This window comes from Micromys minutus (assembly GCF_963924665.1).
Source record: "Micromys minutus genome assembly, chromosome: 9".
NCBI lineage: Eukaryota > Metazoa > Chordata > Mammalia > Rodentia > Muridae > Micromys > Micromys minutus.
In genome coordinates this window covers 16,662,989-16,686,230 of record NC_137978.1, presented here as the reverse complement: position 1 = coordinate 16,686,230, position 23,242 = coordinate 16,662,989, and the positions used below count along the sequence as shown (strand labels likewise).

General features: G+C 38.5%; 1 protein-coding gene and 1 pseudogene across 2 annotated transcripts in view; both read right to left on the bottom strand.

Annotated features, from left to right (window-relative positions):
- Positions 1-3,192: 3,192 nt before the first annotated feature.
- On the bottom strand, positions 3,193-3,765 carry LOC308424946 (interferon alpha-1-like; the record flags this gene model as incomplete). The annotated part of the gene is given in 2 exon segments (XM_080922119.1): positions 3,193-3,609; positions 3,613-3,765. Coding segments are annotated over 2 exon segments (570 nt in total).
- Positions 3,766-9,352: 5,587 nt separating this feature from the next.
- Positions 9,353-23,242, bottom strand: part of LOC308424003 (interferon alpha-12-like) — a 47,182-nt pseudogene continuing 33,292 nt past the window's right edge. The window contains exon 3 of the transcript in view: positions 9,353-9,451. The product of the transcript in view is annotated as an interferon alpha-12-like (transcript). The remainder of the gene's footprint in view (positions 9,452-23,242) is intronic.

Sequence of the window (23,242 nt, the reverse complement as noted above, 5' to 3'; positions counted from 1 at the left end):
GTACTCTCCAAATTATTCCACAAAAGAGAAACAGAGAGAACACTACCTAATTCATTCTTCAAAGCCATAATTACCCTCATTCCTAAACCATACAGACCCTACAAATAAAGAGAACTTCAGAACAATTTGTCTCATCAACATCAATGCAAAAATACTCAATAAAATTCTTGCAAACCGAGTCCAAGAACAGATCAAATCAATCACTCACTATGATCAAGTGGCTCCATCCCTGAGATACAGGGATTGTTTAATATATGAACATCCATCAATGTAATCCTCCATGTAAACAAACTCAAAAGACAAAAAATCACAGAAGATCATCTTATTAGGTGCTGAGAAAGCACTTGACAAAATTTAACATCCCTTCATGTTAAAAGAGCAGGAATCCAAGGTCCATATCTAAACAGTAAAAGCAATAAACAGGAAACCAGTAGCCAACATCAAACTAAAGGGTGAGAAACTTGAAGCAATCCCACTAAAATCAGGGACTAGACAAGGCTGCCCAATCCCGTACTACCTATGCATTATAGTACTGGAAGTCCTGGCCAGAACAATTAGACAACAAAACGAAGTCAAAGGGACACAAATTGCAAAGGAAGAAGTCAAAATATCACTATTTGCAAATGATATAATAGTATACTTAAGTGACCACAAAAATTCAAGCAGAGAACTTTTACAGCTGATAAACAACTTCAGCAAAGTGGCTGGATATAAAATTAACTCAAACAAATCAGTAGCCTTCCTCTACTCAAAGGATAAACAGGCAAGAAAGAAATTAGAGAATAGACACCCTTCACAATAGTCACAAATAATATAAAATACCTTGGTGGTACCCTAACCAAGTGAGTAAAAGATCTGTATGACAAGAACTTCAAGTCTCTGAAGAAAGAAACTGAAGAAGATCTCAGAATATGGAAAAATCTCCCATGCTCATGAATTGGAAGGATTAATATTAAAAAAAATGGTCATCTTGCCAAAAGTAATCTACAGATTCAATGCAATCCCCATCAGAATTTCAACTCAATCTTCATAGAATTAGGAAGAGTAATTTGCAAATCCACTTGGAATAACAAAAAAAAAATAAGAATTAGCAAAAATTACTCTCAACAATAAGAGAATTTACAGGGGAATCACCATCCCTGACCTCAAGCTGTATTACAGAGCAATAGTGGTAAAAACTGCATGGTATTGGTACGGAGACAGGGAGGTAGATAAATAGAATAGAAATGAAGACCCAGAAATGAACCCACACACTTATGTCCACTTGATATTTGACAAAGGAGCTAAAACCATCTAGTGGAAAAAAGACAGCATTTTCAATAAATGGTGCTGGTACAACTGGCAGTCAGCATGCAGAAGAATGCAAGTCAATTTATTTTTATCTCCTCATACAAAGCTCGAGTCCAAGTGGATTAAAGACCTCCACATAAAACCAGGTACACTGAAACTAAAAGAATGGAGAATGGGGAAGAAATTACAGAACTAAACAAAGAATTCTAAACTCTGAGGAATACTGAATGGCCAAGAAGCACCTAAAGAAATGCTCAACATCCCTAGTCATTAGAGAAATGCAAATCAAAACAACTCTGAGATTTCACCTCACACCAGTCAGAATGGCAAAGATTAAAAACTCAAATGACATCAAATGCAGGCAAGGATGTGGAGAAAGAGGAACACTCTTTCATTGTTGATGGGATTGCAAGCTGGTACAACCACTCTGGAAATCAGTTTGGCAAGTTCATCAGAAAATTGGACATAGTATTGAGGACCAAGCTATACCACTCCTGGGCATATTCCCAAGAGACACTCCAACATATATAAGGACACATGTTCTACCATATTCATAGCAGCCTTATTTATAATAACCAGAAGATGGAAAGAACCCAAATGTCCTTCAACAGAAGACTGGATACAGGAATTGTGGTACATTTTCACAATGGAGTACTATTCAACTATTGAAAACAACAACTTTGTGAAATTCTTAGTCAAATGAATCGAACTAGAAGCTATCATCCTGAGTGAGGTGACCCAGTCAGAAAAGAACATACATGGAATGCACTCATTGATAAGCAGATACTAGCTCAAAAAGCTCAGAATACCCAATTCAATTGGTATTCACAAACCTTATGAAGCTCAAAAAGAAAGAATGCCAGAATGTGGATGTGTTGGTTCTTCTTAGAAGGAAGAACTAAACACTCATGATAGGAACTACAGGGACAAATCAAGGAGCAGAGATTGAATAGAAGATTATCCAGAGACTTCCTCACCTGAGAAACTAACCCATAAGCAACCATCAAACCCACAAACTATTGCTGATGCCAAGAAATACTTACTGGTAAGATCCTGATATAGATGTCTCCTCAGAGGCTCTGCAACAGCCACACTGATGCAGATAAGAGTGCTTACAGCTAACTATTGGACTGAACACAGGGACCCCAATGAAGGAGCTAGAGAAAGAACTGAAGGAACTGAAAGGGCTTGCAACACATGGTAAAAACAAAATTATCAACCGATCAAACCCTCGAGAGCTCCCAGAGACTAAAACACCAATCAATGAGCACACATAAAGAGACCCATGGCTCCAGCTGCATATGTAGCAGAGGGAAGCATTTTTTGACATTAATAGGAGGAGAGGCCTTTGGTCCAGGGAAGGCTCATTTTCCCACTGCAGGGGAACACCAAGGTGCTGACATGGGAGAAGGTGGTTGGGAGAGGGAGTATCTTCATGGAAGCAAGGGGAGAAAGAAAGAGGATGGGATTGGTTGAAAGGGTATAACATTTGAAATGTAAATACAGAGGATATCCGATAAAAATTTTAAAAATGGAAAAATGAATAAAGAAACAAAATATGTTAGATTTAGTTGTAATTTATGGAAAAACATATCTATACCAAATTATGCTACAATATATGTTACATCACATAAATAGTTAAATAAGTGAATAAACACATAATAAATAAATAAATGGGTACTTGCATACATACATATATGTGTACATACATACACACATAAACACATACATACAGGTGTACATATATAACTGAATGGAAAGAGAACAAATACTTTTATAGAAACATTTTGAAAAATTGTTTGAATTCCTGCCAAAATGAGTGACAGTTCCGAGATGGGGAAATCTGAGCAGAGAGCGACAGAGTTCTAGTCCAGAAGAATCCTCTCCGCTTTGGCTCAGGGTTCACTTCTTCTCTTCTCTGAGTCTTCGCAGCATCCTGGCTGAGGAAGACAGGGCTCTCCAGACTTCTGCTCTGACCACCTCCCAGGCACAGGGGCTGTGTTTCTTCTCCCTCAGGTAGACAGTGATTTTGTGGAAGTATTCCCTCACAGCCAGCAGGGAGTCCTCCTGGGTCAGGGGAGGTTCCTGCATCTCTTTCTGCTGCATCAGACAGGCCTGCAGGTTGTTAAGCTGCTGGTGGAGGCCAGTGCAGAATGAGTCCAGGAGAGTTTCCTCCCAAGCAGCAGATGAGTCCTTTGATGTGAAGATGGTCAGGACCTGCTGAGTCAGCTCACTCAGGACAGGGATGGCTTGAGCCTTCTGGATCTGCTGAGCATCCACTTTCTCCTGAGGAAATCCAAAGTCTTTTCTGTCCTTCAGTCAAGAGACAGGGGAGAGTCTCCTCATTTGTGCCAGGAGTGTCAAGGCTCTCCTGTTCCTGAGGTTATGAGTGTGAGGCAGGTCACAGCCTAGACAGCAGGTTGACCAGTAGCTCATCACTACCAGGGCCATCAGGAAAGCACAGAGCCTAGCCATGGTGAATGTTGCCAATGGTTCTGGTCCTCAGAGCTGTTTGGTCCCAATCCCTCTCCTCTAGGTTCACTGAAGACCATCCTGGGTTGATGTGTCTTAAATAGGGTAAATACTTATTTTTACTTTCTGAATGCCTCCCCTAACTTTTTAATTGTTTTTTTTTTTTTTTTTTTTTTTTTTTTTACTTTCTTTAACTCATTCTCTACTTGTATCTGGATATTTTTCTAAATTGTGGTTTCTGTTATTGCTTCCTATTTCACTGCTCCTCACCAGAAGCTGTTTTACAGCGATTCTTTTTAGAATTTTCATTAACAATTACATCACCCTTCATTTGAAATTTACACATTTAATGTAAATCAAAATTTTTCACATAATATTCTTTAAATGTTAACTAAATTGATTTTACAATTAATTTCTGTTTTATTTATATTACTTACAAAGTATTTAAATCAAAATATAAGATATGTTTGCAAATTTCTCTTAATTAATATTCATTGAAGAGAAGGTATACTTTAAAATATTAAAAGTCTTAAAATTTGGTTCATAATGTTGCCTTCATTAAATGTAATATAAATTCATATACAACTTGATTTAATAATCACTGTATATTAGTCATTTATTTGATAATTTAGTGCCCTCAGGAGGATACAGGGTGCAAAAAGGTTTGCTGTTAGACTTGATGAACTGAGTGTGATTCCTGGAACCCACAGTTGCAGTAGAGAATCAATGCATGTGCAGGAGCCCTCATCACTGCATTCACAGCACTGCAGGCTTGTGCATCCTTCTATCTATCTATCATCTATCTATCTATCTATCTATCTATCTATCTATCTATCTATCTATCTATCATCTATCTATCTATCATCTATCTATCTATCTATCTATCATCTATCTATCTATCTATCTATCTATCATCTATCTATCTATCTATCTATCTACCTATCCATCTATCCACATTTCTCCCTTTCCCACACATAAACAAACACACAATGACATATTCACACACTCATTTGTGACAAAAATACCTCAAATGGGATGTGAACCTCTATCTGCATTTTTCTTTGACATATTGAATTCTTCTACACTAAGATTTCTTCTCTGTATTTATAGCAACTTCTCCATGATTTTAACTTTCACTGCATGGAATGTTGTCTGATTTTATTTGTTCAATTTTAACATGATCTTGTGTGACCCACTATTGCTTTCAAATTTTGTTCAAGGAATTCATAACTTTGCTTTTTCTCTCAGAAATCTACCAGGCTCTTGCACATTATTAACTTTGAAGCTCCTGACAAAAGAAATCCAGGTTGATTTATAATCCGAACAGATCAATATGCACACCACAGTGTCTGCTTGGAGATCCTCATTTTCCTTCTTTTCTCTTTGTGGCATTTCACAGAGTTGAAAATCCAGCACAACTAGTCTATCTCAATAAACTGAATAATTCTAAACTCTGTCTTCCTTATTTCATTTCCTGAAGCAAACAGCACAATTTCCCCTTTTACAATTTAAATATCAGTGTCAATATTTGTCACTTTTTGTTTCTGAATGTCACTGTATCTTGTGTGACACTTGGAGATTTAATAATTAAAATGATCAGTAGGGAGATGGCTGAGTCAGGAACTTTCTTGCAGTAAAAGCAGAAATAGAGGATTGGTTTCTCAGAATCTATGTAAAGGCCTGTAGAGTAGCACATGCCTGTAATCCTGACATTGAAGAGGAGACACAGAGATGTACCTGGAATATTCTACCAGTCAGTCTTTTCAAGAGAAGTTGAATTTATAGAAAGAAGTCACTCTTTTACTCTGCCTATGAGTGCAAGTTCAAAGAATCCAGTAATTGTTCACTAGGGTGGATTTCTTAGCTGGTATTCACTGTGTGCCACATTGCAATAAAATTAGGCTCTAATGCCAGTGAAGGAATTAATTGCTAGCAAGGAAAAAGCACACAGGCAAAGAGCAAAAGCATGTATTCTTCATGTACATATATAGGCTTCCAACAGAAGGCCTGGCTCAGAGTAGAGGTGAGTCTTCACACCTTAAAGATCCTACCTAAAGTTGTGTTTTTCCATAGTTCTACCTGAGGACCCAGCTATAACATTCCTGGGCATATTTCCAAAAGACAGTACAACATAATAACAAGGACACATGCTCCACCATGTTCATAGCAGCCTTATTTATAATAGCCAGAAGCTGGAAAAACCCAGATGTCCTTCAATATAAGAATGGATACAGAAATTGTGGTACATTTAACAATGGAGTACTACTCAACTATTAAAAACAATGACTTCATAAAATTTTTAGGCAAATGGATGGAACCAGAAGCTGTCATCCTGAGTGAGGTAACCCAGTCACAAAAGAACACTCATGGTATGGACTCATTGATAAGCCGATACTAGTCCATAAACCTCAGAATATTCATAAAACTATTCTCAGACTTTATGAAGCTCAAGAGGAAGGAAACCAGAATGTGGGTGTCTCAGTTGTTTTTAGAATTGAGAAGAAAACACTTATTGGAGGAAATAAAGAAACAAATAAAGGGATTGAAGAAAAGATCATCCAAAGAATGCTTCAGTTTGGGATCCAATTCCATATTCAGCCATGAGACCCACGAACTATTGCTGATGCCAAGATATACTTACTGGCATAATGCTGATGTGGATGCCTCCTCAGAGGCTATGCCAGAGTCATACTGATACAGACGAGGAGGCATACAGCTAGCCATTGGACTGAACACAAGGACCCCAATGAAGGAGCTAGAGAAAGGACTGAAGGAGCTGAAAGGGTCTGCAACACCATGGGAATAACAAAATTATTAACTAACCAAACCATCTACAGCTCCCAGGGACTAAAACACCAACCAATGAGTACACATGGAGAGACCCATGGCTCAAGTTACATGTGTACCAGAGGATAGCATTGTCTGAGGTCAATGGGAGAAGAACCCTTTGGTTCAATGAATGCTCTGCACACAGACCCCTCCTTCTCCAGAGAACTTCCATTATAGAAAGCAAGGAGAAAGAACACAAAAGACTTTTTTAAACAATACTCATCTTCTTTTAAGTTTTCTCATAATTGAAGATTTGGTTTACGTTTTCTTTCTTTCTTCCTTTCTTCCTTTCTTTTTGTTCCCTACTTTATTATTTCTTTTTTCCTTTCTTTTTCTTCCTTCCTTCCTTTCTTTCTCTTTTACTCCTGACTTCTTTTTTCTTTTTTCTTTCTTGACACAGTCAGCATTAGTTCATTGGAAGAACATTGTTTAAGGTCTAAATTAAGAAGAAATTCTTACACATAGAATTTCATTCAAACCTTGAACTCCTTCACGTTGGTTTCAATGGTGGTCATATGTTTTCAGAAAAAAAAAAAAAAAAAAAAAAACCTCCCATCAGAGAGCAGGGTGTACTCTACAGCAGCGGGACAGTAAGCAGAGCTGTAATGAGAATGAGGAGCACACACTGGGGCTTCAACTTCAGAGAAGAAACAAGGACAGTGACACTGAAAGATGGGGTCCATGACAGCAGGGAGGTGCTGTGAGTCTATCAGAGAGAATATGTACATATGTATACAGACACACACACATATATATACATATATAAAAGTAATCGTATTATAAATCATACATTTAGGACATCATATATAATATATACACTTATCTGCAATTCCACCTTCAGGTTAAATCTAAGTCACTGAAGCCCATATATTCCTCAGCCATCAGTTCTTATTGAAAATTGAATTCAGTGATTATCTTCCGTGTCCAATGAGTCTAATGGCAGAAGTGTTCAGTCACTGCTGATAGACAGCCAGGACTTTCAATGCCTCACTGTCTGTACTTTCACAGTTACTCTTTCATTTTTCCTGAGGCGTTGGTTTGATGGTTGAAGTCCACAATTCTGTTCTATTTCTCTTCTCTACTTTCCTAGAAAGAAAACGCTGATGTTGGTTTGTGGACTGAACTAAAAAATATGTCATTAGAAATGAAACCTGAAAAAGGAACTGATGTGTGATCTAAGTGACAAAGCAGTAACAAAAATGTAAGAAACTAACACAAAAAGGCCCAGATCTATGGCTATCAATAAGATGACGTTGTGGAAGTGACTGTGACCAGATGATCTTCAGTGAAAATGTAATGCACATACAGCTTTCAGTACTATTTCTCTCAGAAGTATCTTCTTTAAAATACATGTGGAACCATGAAGATAACAAAGAAAAAAAGCAATGCTGGACTCAGACTGTCACATGACTGATTTGAAATTAGAACTTACATCTAAGAGAGGTTCCTGCACTGCCCAGAGCTTACACAGAACTCTCTTGCCATCCCTGCCAATGAACAGAGACTCACAGCTGGTCACTGAGAAAATGAAGGCTGATTTCGTGGCCTCGGGAATCACTGAAGAAGAGGGAGAAGAAGAAGAAGAAGAGGAAGAAGAAGAGAAGAAGAAGAAGAAGAAGAAGAAGAAGAAGAAGAAGAAGAAGAAGAAGAAGAAGAAGAAGAAGAAGAAGAAGAAGAAGAAGAAGAAGAAGAAGAAGAAGAAGAAGAAGAAGAAGAAGAAGAAGAAGAAGAAGAAGAAGAAGAAGAAGAAGAAGAAGAAGAAGAAGAAGAAGAAGAAGAAGAAGAAGAAGAAGAAGAAGAGTTGTAAGAGCCAGAGGCAGGGCATGATGGCAGCAGAGCCATGTTCTTGACCACAACAGGGTGGTTACTCCTGTGGGCTATGAGTGACTATGAGTGAATGAGACCAAGTCAGACAAAATATCAGCAGAGAAAAATGGAGGCAACTCCACTTCCAGCTGAGGAACTGTGGCAGCAGATGGCTGCTGGGAAAAGAGATTCAGGGATCCTCAGGGATGGGGCCCCTGAGAGCTGATACCCATGTTCCACAGGCATGGTGCTGTGCCATAAACAACTAGTAGTTCAAAGGACATGGAACAAAAGTAGAAGGAGAATGACAAATAGGAGAAGAAGCAAGAGGAGGAGGGAGAAAAGGAGGAGGAGGAGGGGGAGAAGGAGGAAAACAAAAAAAAGGAAGAGCAAGAGAAGGAGGAGAAAGTGTAATAGAGAAATAGGAAATAGGAAGAGGAAATTTCCAGGAAATAGAAAAGCAATACTGGTGTTCCAAAGGATTAATTTTAGAATCATTTTATTTCCCTACTAGGATTTTTTTTCAGGACTGATTTATGGGGCTATTATGAACAGAGTTAATTCTCAGGTTCTTCTTGTTTTGCATTTCTGTCCTATATAGGCAGGCTAGTCATTTTCTTGATCTGTTTTGTGTTGCTATATATGTTCTCACTCATATTTAGAACCCAAAGCAATTAAACTCATCAACAATAAGTGTAGATGACAGGTATGTGAGATCATGGAAGTCAGATGCTAAATAATCCAGGGCATATTTGGTCAAAGTGGACAATGCAATGTGAGGAGCAAATTTCTCTGGCTTTGTACTGGACAGCACGCTGTCCACACATTCAGAACAATGGTATATAATGGAGTTGATTGTGTTCATACTGAAAGTAATGAGCATTTTTAAAGGAGAGCTTATAATGTGAGAGGCAGTGTTCTTGTGTAGGAGACCCTCTTCACTTTCCCACAGGACTCATTCCTTCTCACTCAGTCTTGCCAGCAACTGGACTGCAGAATACAGGGCTCTCCAGACGTTTACTCTGACCACTTCCCAGGCACAGGGGCTGTGTTTCTTCTCCCTCAGGTAGACAGTGATCCTGTGGAAGTATTGCCTCACAGCTAGAAGTTCCTGGGTCAAGGGAGCTTCCTGCATCTCCATATGTTGCTTCAGACAAGTTTTGAGGTCACTGAGCTGCTGGTGGAGGTCATTGCAAATTGTCTGGACAAGAGTCGACTTCCAAGCAGCAGATGAAGACCTTGATGTGAAAATAGTCAGGATATGCTGGGTCAGATCCTGCAGGACAGGAATGGCTTGAGCCTTCTGGATCTGCTGGGCATCCATCTTCTCCAAGGGGAATCCAAAGTCCTTTCTGTCCTTCAGGCAGGAGACAGGGGCGAGTCTTCCAACTTTTTCTAGGAGTCTCAAGGCTTTCCTGAAGTTATGAGTCTGAGGCAGGTCACATCCTAGACAGCAGGTTGACCAGCAGCTCATCACTATCAGGATGCTGAGGAAAGCACAGAGCCTGGCCATTGTGGGTCTTGCAGATGCTGATGGCTCTCTGGGCTGTGAGTTTGAGTCTCCTCCTCCTGGTTCTCTGATAATGCTTTGTGTGTATCTATTTTAAATAGAGACAAACACAAGTTTCTCTTTTCTGAATGCCCTTCCCTTGCTTCCCAATTTTCTTTTCACTTCTTTTACCTCACTTTCTTCTGTGTGGGTATTTTCTTCTCAAGAATTTGGTTCCATCATTGCTTTCTCTTTCACTGCTGCCCTCAGAAAACTACTCTCCAGGGTTTCTCTTTATTTTACCCTTAAACTGTCATTAATTACAATTACACAGATATACAGTCTCTATTTGAAATTTACACATCCATTGCATCAAGTTCCTCTTAGCTTATATTTTAAAATTATTATAATTCATTTTCCAAATATTTTAAAATTTCTTTTATACTGTTTACATTAATATTTGTATTAAAACATAAACTATGCTGTAAAATGTTTCTAAATTAGAAGTATTTCTGTGGCCTAGTAGTGGTGCTGTCCAGGTTAATCACAGAAGAGGCAAAACAGTATCTGAGTTCAAGTCCAGCCTAGGCTACAGAACCATTTCCAGGACAGTCAGGAGTCCACAGAGAAACCCTGTTTCTGCAAAAATCATACTGTTGTAATGGTATACTTCAATTTTTTTCATTGTCTATAGGCTAAAAATTAAGTTTTTTTTCTACTTTTAGGGTAGACACTGTCAGACGCTCTGGAACCATATCCCCTCACCATCTACGTCTGCTCACACTGGTGATGGTTCCCTTGGCTTTGCAGAATTTCTCAGTGCTCTTCCATCTGCTGGGTCCCTATAGCCTTCTAATGCCTCTGTTTCTGTCATTCCTGTGGATCCACATAGGTGACCAAAGTGTGATTTTCAAATGAAAGAAATGTAGGAATCCAGTAAGCATGTTCATGGGGCTAGTACAGAGAGAACAGGACCCTTTACCTTGTATCTCTGTCTGAAAAGTCCATTACTCCTTCTTCAGGAGAATATATCATTCCCACACACACAAGCACACACACCACAGATATACCCATGTATATTCACACACAGTCATTTAATTAATTTACTATGTGTGCATTGTTCTTTAAGAGACAATTCAGCCTCAGCTGCGTTTTTTTTTTTTTTTTTTAACTTTAAGTAGAAATGATACCCATAGCTCCTTGTGCTTATATAACTAGGCAATGATGGAGAAGAAACTTTTTATCATGGGGTCTCTTCAGGATGGAGAATCAGAGGGTGCTTTTCCTCTTTCTTTCCACAGGTACTCATTACAGACAAAATGGTTTCTCTGACATTGCTCTATTTCTAAGACACAGATTCCTGTGGGTCCCATGGCTGTGCTCCACTGGTCCCTCAAATTCAGGATCAATGACTCTCCCTTTGTGCCCACCACTTTTGTAGTGCAGTCTGCAGACTTCTTCAGCCTCTAACTAATACCCTGACCCTCATCACTGGTTCATCCTTGGTGTGAATGTGTAGGGAAGTCACAGGAGCCTGCTGGACTTTTGGGGTTAGAGCTGAAGTGAAACACAGGGTTGAGCAAAGGCTATAGACAAAATTATCCTTGGCCTTATAATCTTACTTTTAATGCTTTATTAAGCATTGCTTTATTTTTTTTCTTTAACCCTCTGTGCTTTATTGAATGCCCTGTCTTTATTTTATAAATCACTGTGTCATATGCAATTCTGTATTTGTATTTTAACTCTTAGCTTTTATTCAACTCTGGGAACTTGTCTCTTTACTTTTGTTCTGTGCTTAAGTGAGCTCTGAAACTGTGTATTGAGTGTTACTGCTCTGTGTTTCAATAAGGGCTACAACTTAACCACTTATGCTTAAATAAGCCCTGGGGAAACTTAACTTTATCTCTCTTATTATTTGTGCTTAAGTAAGTGCTGATATCTGATGGTTAACACATGCTGTTTAGCAGCAGGGAATCACGTAAAAGAATTTATGGTCAGAGCTCCTTTCTTTGGCAAGTAAGCCAGGAGCCTCTCACAGGCCAGGCAGGAAGCTCAGAACTACTTAACTCTTTTAGCCAGGGAGAAAAGGGAAAGAAAAGAAGTCAGTCAGATAACACACACACACACACACACACACACACACACACACAGGCTGCACCACATTTTTGCTTGGTTTTTTTTTGTTTGTTTGTTTATTTTAGTGTCTTATAATTTTTGACGAAATGCTACAAAAATGAGAGACTTACTGAAAGGTATCAGTATCAAGTCCAAAGTGCTGTTGCACACATAAGTTCAGAGAAACAGTTTTCTTGCTTTATCAAACTACACACCCTTGGCTTAATCCTAATACCTGAATGTTTTTGGGTTTTGTTTTGTGTTAACACAAAATTTTCCCAAGCCTATTTCCTCTTTAGTGTACTTATGAAAGCTCATTTTGTTTCTTATTATGTAGCCTTTACTTACTTATGATGAGTAGGCACATTCTATTCTTGATTCTAATTACTACATCTTTCTAGCAAAATAACTAAAACCATCTCTTAAAATGTCTTTCTGCAGTCCCTACCTCTTCTGGGAGTACAGCCCTGGTCCTGGACCTGATCTCACACAGCCCACACCCAGGTACAGCTTAACTCACTAGGTATTCTGACACATCCAGGATCACAGCATCTCAGGATCAAAGGCTCAAAGGAAGGACAGGCTTCAGTCAGAGACAGGGAGGCCAGATAACACCAGAGATAACCTGATGTGGAGGCCCAAGCTTAATAACATAAGCAACAAAAACCAGTTTGACGTGGCAACATCAGAACCCAGTCCTCCCATTACAGCAAGTCCTGGATGCTCCAACACACCTATAAAGCAAGATTCAGATCTAAATTCTCATTGCATGAAGATGATAGGGGGCTTTAAGAAGAACATAAATAAGTTCCTTAAAGCAATACAAGAGAACACAAATAAACACATAGAACACCTAAAAGAGAAAATAAATAAATCCTTAAAGAAATAAAATAGAACACAACTAGACAGGTGAAGAAATTGTACAAAACATTCCAGGATCTAAACATGAAAATAGAATCATTAAAGAAAAGTCAAAGGGAGACAGCCTTGAAGATGGAAAACCTAGGAAAGAGAACAAAAGTCACAGATGCAAGCATTACCAGCAGAATACAAAAGATAGAAGAGAGAATCTCAGGTGCAGAAGATAGAATGAAAGGAACTGATAAAACTGTCTAGTAAATTCAAAATGCAAAATACTCCTAACCCAAAACATCAGGAAAATCCAGGGCACAATGTAAAGGATAAACTTAAAAATAATTGGTATAGAAGAGAACAAAGATTTCCAACTCAAAGGACCAGTAAATATCTTCAAAAATTATAGAAGAAAACTTTCCTAACCTAAAGAAGGAGATGCCCATAAATATACAAGAATACTACAGAATACCAAGTAGATTGGACCAGAAACAAAACTCCTCCCATCACATAATAATCAAAACACCAAATGCATAAAACAAAGAAAGAATATTAAAAGCAGTAAGAGGAAAAAGTCAAGTAACATATAATGGCAGATCTATCAGAATCATACCAGACTTCTCAACAGAGTCTATGAAAGCTAGAAGATCCAGGGCAGATGTCATACAGACTCTAAGAAAACACATATGCCAGCCAGGCTATAATACCTCAATTACCATAGATGGAAAAACCAAGAAATTCCATGACAAAAACAAATCTAAACAATATCTTTCCACAAATCCAACCCTACAAAAGATAATAGATGGAAAACTCCAAGTCAAGTAGGAAAACTATACCCTAGGGGAAAAAAGAAAACAAGAGTGATCTTCTCACAACAAACATAAAAGAAGATAACCACACAAATGTAATTCTACCTCTAACAACAAAACTAACAGGAAGCAACAATCAGTGGTCCCTAATACCTTTTAATGTCAATAGATGCAATTCCCCATTAAAGAGACATAGTCAAAAAGACTGGATATGTTAATAAGACTCAACACAACTCAGTGAAAAAGATAGACATACCTCAGAGTAAAAGGCTGGAAAAATATTTCCGATATGATGTGTACATAGTACATGTGATATGTGGGGCAAAGTACACAGATTGGGAAAAGGCAAAGCCATAGACTGGTCACCCTGCAGAGTAGCAAGACAACAAAAACCATGACCAGAAAGTGTCCTTTTCTTCAAACCCTATGCTCCTCCTGGCTAGGATCACCCAGTGGATTGCTTTGAGATGATAACAGCTGTAAAGCTCCAATTGAGCCTTACCTACCTGGAGAGTCCCTTAAATGAGAGGTGAGATCAGAGATGGATGCAAAAGCAAGTGGTTTATTGCTGTTCCAACATGCTGGGGTTGACCTACATCCAGAGGAGAGGCGACCCTGAGCTATTCATTAGTACAGTTTTTATACATTTTGTAAGGGAGGGGTTTAGCAATGGTGACTGGGCATGTAAGCATTGGTGGATTCAATTGACCTTTAAGATAATTGGCTGCCACCAACATTTGCTACATCAGGGCCTTGAATCTACATTTCAGGAGCTCTGTTAGATAAGGATGAGACACTACTTCCTGGAAGTAAGGCCTTCTTGGCACCCTGGAGACATTCCAGGAACTGTGGCTACATCAGATTGAAGCATCCCCCTGGAGGGTTTGGTTACTCCTTGGAAGGGTTACTCAGTGCCCTAAGGTCAGCAGAAATTTTCTAGCATTTTTCTATCACAGCAAGGCCCAGTCCTGTAAGGATGGATGCAGGTCCAAAAAAACAGAGCAGAGCACATTTTGGTCTCTTCTCTTGGGATTGAAGCTCCCAAGTGGCATTAAATATTGTCAGCAACATGATATCTACATAAGTGACCCTAAAAATTCCACCAAAAAACTTTTAAATCTGATAAACAACTTCAGCAAAGTGGCTGGATATAAAATTAACTTAAACAAATAAGTAGCCTTTCTCTACTCAAAGTATAAACAGGCTGAGAAAGAAATTAGGGAATCAACACCCTTCACAATTGTCACAAAGAATATAAAATGCCTTGATGTACCCCTAACCAAGCAAGTGAAAGAATTTGTATGACAAGAACTTCAAGTCTCTGAATAAGGAAATTGAAGATCTCAGAAGATGGAAATATCTCCCATGCTCATGCATTGGAAGTATCAACATAGTAAAAATGGCCATCTTGCCAAAAGCAATCTACAGATTCAATGCAATCCCCATCAAAATTCCAAATATCTCATAAGACCAAGTCCTATGCCCACCCATGCTCTTTCTTCTCTGCTCCCTCAAAAATAACCAAACAAGAAAAAAGAAAAGCTGGGGGATGCCCCTTCGCGCCCCCCCCCCCCGTGGGTTTTAGGAAGGAAATAGAAGTTTCTCACCCCGCAGGGTCTTAGAAAGAAAATGGAAGTTTCCAGCCCCTGCAGGGTCTTAGGAAGGAAATGGAAGTTCCCTGCCCTCTGCAGGGTCTTAGGAAGGAAATGGAAATTTGTAGCACAAAGTGCTTTAACCTTTCTTTCCAGTTCTCTGATAGTTCTGTGGACTCTCTGTTTCATTTGTGGTAAAGACAATGATTCTGGCCCAGCCATGTCTCTAGAGAAAGCTGTGCAGAGACAAAGACAGACACTAACTCAGAGTAAAACGCTGGGAAAAAAAACTTCCAAGAAAATGGTTTCAAGAAACAAGGTGGAGTAGGCATTCTTATATCGAATAAAATAGATTTTCAACCAAAAATATTTAAAAAAGACAAGGAAGGACACTTTATACTCATCACAGGAAAAAAATCTACCAAGATAAACTCTCAATCCTGAACATCTATGCTCCAAATACGAGGGTACCCACATTCAAAAAAAAAACAAAACAAAACAAAAAAAAAAAAACCAAAAAACTACTAATGCCCAAAACCTATATTGCACGACACACAATAATAGTGGGAGACTTCAACACCCCACTCTCATCAATGGACAGATAATGGAAGCAGAAACTTAGCAGAGACAAGGTGAAACTAGCAAAGGTTATGAACAAATTGGAATTAATAGATATCTACAGAAAATTTCATTTTAAAATAAAACAATATATCTTCTTCTCAGAACCTCACAGCACCTTCTTCAAAATTGATCATATAGCCAGTCACAGAACAAGCCTCAGCATAAGAAGATAAAAATACTCCCATAAATCTTATCAGATCACCTTGGACTAAGGCTAGTGTTTAATAACAACAAAGACAGCAAAAAGCCCACATACATATGGAAGCTGAACAATGTACTACTCAATAATAGCATGGTCAAGGAAGAAATAAAAAAAGAAATTCAGGATTTTTTAGAATTTAATCAAGAAAGCACAATAAAACCAGACCTATGTAATGCAAGGAAAGCAGTGCTAAGAGGGAAACTCTTAGCTCTGAGTGCCTCCAAAAAGAAACTGGAGAGAGCATATACCAGCAGCTTGGCAGTACAGCTGAAAGCTCTAACACAAAAAGAAACACATGTACCCAAGAGGAGGAGACAGCAGGAAATAATCAAACTCAGAGTAGAGATCAACCAAGTAGGAACAAAAAGAACTATACAAAAAATCAACAAAACAAGGAGCTGGTTCTTTGAGAAAATCAACAAGATTGATAAACCCTTAGCAAGACTAACTAGAAGATACAGAGAGGGTACCCAAATTAACAAAATCTAAATGAAAGGGAAGACATAACAAGAGACACTGAGGAAATTCAAGAAATCATCAGATCCTACCACAAAAGCCTATACTCAACAAAACTAGAACATCTAGAGGAAATGGACAAATTTCTAGACAGATACCAAGTACGAAAATTAAATCAGGATCAGATAAACTATCTAAACAGTAGTATAACACCTAAACAGATAGAAGCAGTCATCAAAAGCCTTCCAAAAAAAAAAAAAAAAAGCCCAGAACCAGATGGGTTCACTGCAGAATTCTATCAGACTTTCATAGAAGACCTAATACCAATACTATCCAAATTATTCCACAAAATAGAAACAGAAAGAACACTACCCAACTCATTCTTTGAAGCCACAATTACTCTCATACCTAAACCATACAAAGACACTACAAAGAAAGAGAACTTCAGACCAGTTTTCCTCATTGATTCAAAAGTACTCAATAAAATTCTTGACAACTGAATCCTGGAACACATCAAAACAATCACTCACCATGACATCCAGCAACATAATTTAACACATAAACAAACTCAAAGAAAAAAAGTAGCACATGTCATCTCATTGAGAAAGCATTTGACGAAATTCAACACCCATTCATGTTAAAAACCTTGGAAAAAGCAGGAATCCAAGGCCCATACCTAAACTAGTAAAAGCAATATACAGCAAACCAGTAGCCAAGATCAAGCTAAATGTTGAGAAACTTGAAGAAATCCCACTAAAATCAGGGACTAGACAAGGCTGCCCACTGTCCCCCTACCTATTCAACATAGTACTGGAAGTCCTGACCAGAGCAATTAGACAACAAAAGGAAGTCAAAGGTATACAAATTGGAAAGGAAGAAGTAAAAATATTTGCAGATGACATGATAGTGTACGTAAGTGACCCCAAAAATTCTACCAGAAAACTTTTACAGCTGATAAACAACTTCAGAAAAGTGGCTGGATATAAAATTAACTCAAACAAAACAGTAGCCTTCCTCTACTCAAAAGATACATGCTGAGAAAGAAATTAGGGGGAAAAGATACCCTTCAAAATAGTCATCAACAATATGAAATACCTTGGTGTGATCCTAGCTAAGTTCTGTATGACACAAACTTCTAACAATTGAAGAAGGAAATTGAAGATCTCAGACAATTTTACGATCTCCCATGCACATGGATTGAAATGATCAACACTATAAAAATGGTTATCTTACCAAAAGCAATCTACAGATTTAATGGAATCCCCATCAAAATTTTAACTCAATTTTTCATAGAGTTAGAAAGAGCAATTTGCAAATTCATTAGGAATTGTTGCATCTTTAATCAGCCCTGCTTGCTTGGCCTTCGAGAAATTTCCTTCCTTGAACATGAATTTACAGAGAAGCTCTGCGCTCACTCCCCTGAGCCTCGATTCTCCTAATCTCCTCTCATTTTCTTACATCTGCCCAGGTCACCACTGAACCAACCACCCACATGCTGCAGTCAGGATCCTGGGCTTTCCCAAGGATGTGGAAGTTAGCATGTAAATCATCAGTATAGAGACAAGGCCAGGCTAGGATACGGAAAGCCCCTTTGGAGGTCACAAGTCAGATATGATACTGAATATCAGATTTGACACTGTGATTCAAAACAGTAGCAAAATTAGTTATGAAGTAGCAACGAAATAGTTTCATGGTTGTGGTCACCGACCAGTCAGCCCTTCTTAGAAGGGAGAACAAAACAGGAGAGAAAATACAATCCCAAATAGAGGAGCAGGAATTGAAGAAAAGATCTACAGAGACTGCCTCACTTGGAGAACCACCACATATGCCACCAAACCCACGTACTATTACTGATGCCAAGCAGTGATTACTGGCAGGAACCAGACATATATGTCTCCTCTGAGGCTCTCCCAGAGTCATACAGATAAAGATGACGATGCTTGCAGCTAAACATCAGTCTGATCATGGGGACCCCAATGAAAAAGCTAGAGAAAGGACTGAAATAGCTGAAAGATTTGTACCTTCATATGATGAACAACATCATCATCAGCCAAGGCACTGAGGTAGAGAGGGTGATTGGGAGAGGAAGCACCTTCATGGAAGGAACTTGAGGGGGGGGAGGGAGGGGAGTGGTAGTGGGAAGAAAGGTATAACATTTGAAAAGTAAATACAAAGAATATCCAATAATTTTTTTAAGATGCAACAATTATCTTGATTTCCTTAAGGGATGATTGAAACTTCTCTAGTCTAGACAAATGTTGAATAAAACTTGTTTTTTCTATAGTATCATTAGTAGAGAATGAGGTTGCAATCCTAACCTAAACATATGCTGAAAACACTTTTCTAGTTATAATGTCAAGAGACCTCTTACACAAATGAATTTTTAATGCTTAGAAGTTACTCTTAAAAGATATTTTATGTACCATCAAACTTGAGGCTTATTGAAAACTCCTTACAATTTCATCTCTAGGTTTTCAGATTCTACCTCTGTCCCAGTTTAGTGTAGATAGTCATTCATCAGGGTTCTTGGTTCAGTGGAGCAGACTGCAGAAAAGAAACTCATTTGGAGCCCTCATATCTGCATGTGCAGGAGCCCTCATCACTACATTCACATCATTGCTGGCTTGTGCATCCTCTCTCTCTCTCTCTCTCTCTCTCTCTCTCTCTCTCTTTCTGTGTGTGTGTGTATCTCTATATTTCTCCCTTTCCCACACACACACACACACAATCACACATTCACACACTCACTCATTTCTGACAAAGTTGCGGCAAGTGAGCTGTAATCCTCTATCTCTATTTCTTTGTATAATGAATTCTTCAAGTCTAAGATTTCTTCTCTGTATTTAGAGCAACTTTTCTATAATTTTATCTTTCATTGCATGGAAAGTTGTTCTGATTTTATTTAAACATGATCTTGGTGCTACCTGTACCTCTGACTATCATTTTCAAATCTTGTTCAAGCAATTCATAGCTTTGCTTTTCCTCTCAGAAATCTACCAGGCTCTTGGCACATTCTTGACTCCAAAGCACCTCACAAAAGAAATCCAGGTTAATTTATAATCCCCACAGACCAGTATGCACACCACAGTGTCTGCTTGGAAACCCTCATTTTCCTTCTATTCTCTTTGTATAATTTCACAGAGTTGAAAATTCAGCATGACTAGTCCATCTCAATAAACTGCAGAATCAGAACTGCCTTTCTCATTTCATTTCCGGGAGCAAACAGCATATTTTTCCTTTTTACAAGTTAAATACCAGTGTCATTATTGCCTATATTTTTTCTGAATCTCACTATGTCTTGTAATTTTTCAAACACAAATATTGTAAAATTTTGGAGACTTAATAATTAAAATGCTCAATGGAGAGATGGCTGAGTCAGGAACTTTCTTGCAGTAAAAGCAAAGATAGCTGATTGGTTTCTCAGAATCCTTGTAAAGGCCTGTAGAGGAGTGCATGCCTGTAATCCTGACATTGAATGGAGACATGTACCTGGAATATTGTATTAGTCAGTGTTTTCAGGAGATGTTGAATTTATAGGAAGAATTTCTCTCTTTTACTCTTTCTAAATATGTATATATGCATACACACATGTATATGTGTGGTATTAGAATGGTTTACAGAATGAGGTCCACCCAATTCAGAAAATGTCTGCCTATGAGTGTAAATTAAAATAATCCAGTAATTGTTCACTAGGGTGGATTTCTCAGCTGGTATTCACTATGTGCCACATTACACTAAAATTAGACTTTAATGCCAGTGAAGGAATGAATTTCTAGGAAGGGTGAAGCACACAGGCAAACAGCAAAAGCATCCTTCCCTCATGTACTTAAACAGACTTCCAGCAGAAAGCCTGGCTCAGAGTTTAGGTGTCTTCACACCTCAATGATTTTACTTAAAGTTTTGACTTCTCATTAAACAGCTCCTGATTAGAAGTAAAATTTCCCACTCCAGATTAACAATATGAGCTCATAGGTGTGCACCTATATTAGGTCTTTCAGTTAATCCCACATTTACTCAGGTTGACATCCAAGAACAGTCATCATTAGTACTCAGGACAGTCTGTCTAGCAACCATGATGAGCCCTTGCTTAAGTGGGAGATCCTGTCACAGAAAATGAGGCAAAACCTGACATTGATTGACATCTTGCCCAACTGTACACACATGCAAACATGGACACATGTGTGTAAAATATGTGTTCGAGACCAGCTTGGACCCCAAGAGGTCCACCAGGAGCTGGAGCAAGGATTGAAAGAAAAAGACAAGTTAGTTAAAGCTGCAACATGACTTCAGCCTGACTTGAGGCCTAAGCCTCATGACCGAAGCAAAGCTTTTTTATTATTTGCCCTCTCTTAAACCATTTTAATTACATGCAAAAATGGTACCAACTGTTCAGAGACAGGGATCAAATGAGTTAACAATCTTGGAGATCAGGTGACAAGATCAGAGATAAAAATGGATACTGCTGTGCTTACATTCTGAAATCCACACTGCCCTGAGCTGCATTTCTAAGGATGCTGCCTAGAGCTACAAATATGAATGTACTTCCCTGTGCCGCATTCTAAAAGGCTCTGCCCTGAACTTCAGATATAGATGTGCTTCCTTATAGCCTTATTCTTAGAGCCTGCCTATAGCTACAGATGTAGATGTACTTCCTTATAGCCTTATTTTTAGAGCCTTCCTAGAGCTACAGATGTGGATGTGCCTTGGCTCGCCCCAAATGTCCTGGAATAATATTAATATTACTCTGCCATCAACTGTTCAGAGGTGCCAAAATGGCTCTCCACATCTCCCACTTTTTAATTATATAAACCAGAGTGCATCTGTTTTAGGTCGTCTGACAGAAACACTTCCTTTATCTGAAGTTTTTTGAATCATATAATTTCTATTAGTATTCCCTATTAATATTGTGAATTAACATGGAATATAATATCAATGCAATTCTGGCTCAGGTCGGTAAGGTACTGTTCAGAAGTTGTCCATCCTTGACTGACAGCCTGTTAATAATTCCGAGTGGAGGTCTGTTCTCAGCATCAAGCCATGCACCCTGGCAGCCAACGAGTTGATGTGGCTAAAGGCAAGCCTTGCCACAACAGGCAGGAGTAAAAGTATTCCCAGGACTAGAAAAGCTAGCACGATTAGGCCATATACTCCGTTCTTGAAGCTGGACCAAATAGGAAACTCTGACCTCAGGTCACGATTAAATTTACCAGCAACATCTGCAGCACTGAAGTTCAGTGGGGGCAGCATTCTTTAGTTTAATAATCTCACTGTGTAAGGCTAAAACATCTAGAGAGGTGTTAGAACTATGCCAAACACCCTGCAAGTGTCTCTGAATCTTCTCCCAATTATGATGACTATCAATGTAAAGCTTAGAAGTAACATAAATCCATGGGTACTTAGCATGGCACTCAAGGTGGCTTCTTATTTTTAAACTATGGACCTCCTCTCCAATAATTTGAACAGTATTATAAAGCTCATCAATAGGTTGTTCTAAATGCCTGTCTAAATCCTCTGGAATATTCAGGACCTTAGTAACGTTTTTGGCTAAATGATTAACAAAAGTGGCAGTCTTTACCTCTTGAGACAAGGCAATTGAAGAAGCAGTGGTACTAGCAATTAGTGTGATTAGGGCAGCTATAGCAGCAACGATCAAGCCCACCATCCTTTTGCTTCTGCTTAAAGCCTGACTAGCTTCTAGTATCTGCAAACCTTCTTTCAGAATATCAGTGTCTTGTAATACTCCTTGGCAATAGAACAAAAGCTGTTTGATAAACCACCATTACAAACATGTCAGATCAGAATTCAACAATAACACAGTTGGAAAGTGTACAATACAACTTACAATAAGTATCAATAAAGACACATAAGTAGTTTTAACATGACCAAATAATAAAAGATTAGGAGCTTAAATATATGTCCTAACATTCAAAGTCTAGATCTTCTCCCAATTTTATCCAATGTAAATTTAGCTTCACAATGTAATTGTGAATTTTAAAATGTCCTTTAAAATGCCCAGAATCCATCTTCCCAGTGAAGACTATTATTTCTAATATTGATTTCTAAACCAGTCCATGCTTGAGTCAAAATAACTGGTCACATTAAAGTTAAGAGAAAAGTCATTACAACTTCTCTATTTGATTAATTTTTCTAAGTCAGTTTCCAGTCTCTATTTTCTCTGTCCCACAAGGTCTAAAAACTTGAGTCAAAGCTGCTTGTCCAATCTGGGTTAAAGACAAGCAAAGGTGGGCCAGGAACAGATGTTCAATGCAACTTCTTGGTCACCATTGTCAGGGCACTCAGGAAGCATGATTCTTTATCTCAGCATCAGCATGTCTCACCAACCACTCTGGCAGCTAGCATGCTCTTGCAGCATCCTGTGGGAAAAAACAAACACACCCTTTCCCGCATATTAATTGGTCCCCTTGATCAGGACAATACCATATGCCAGGATGTGGATCCTTTCATTTCACCTTGGCATAAGTTTGCCCAGATGTAGAATGCCATAGACACTCAAAGAGTTACTTGACTTCCAAATTTTAAAAATTTTAAATAAAAAGCATGATTCAAGTTGTTGGGGATGTAATTCCCCCCCCCTTTAATTTATGAAGATATTGTTTTAAAGTTTCACAGTATCTGTATTACAATATCCTGTCCTTGAGAATTATGAGGAATCTCAATAGTATGGGTAATATTAAATTGTTGGCAAAGC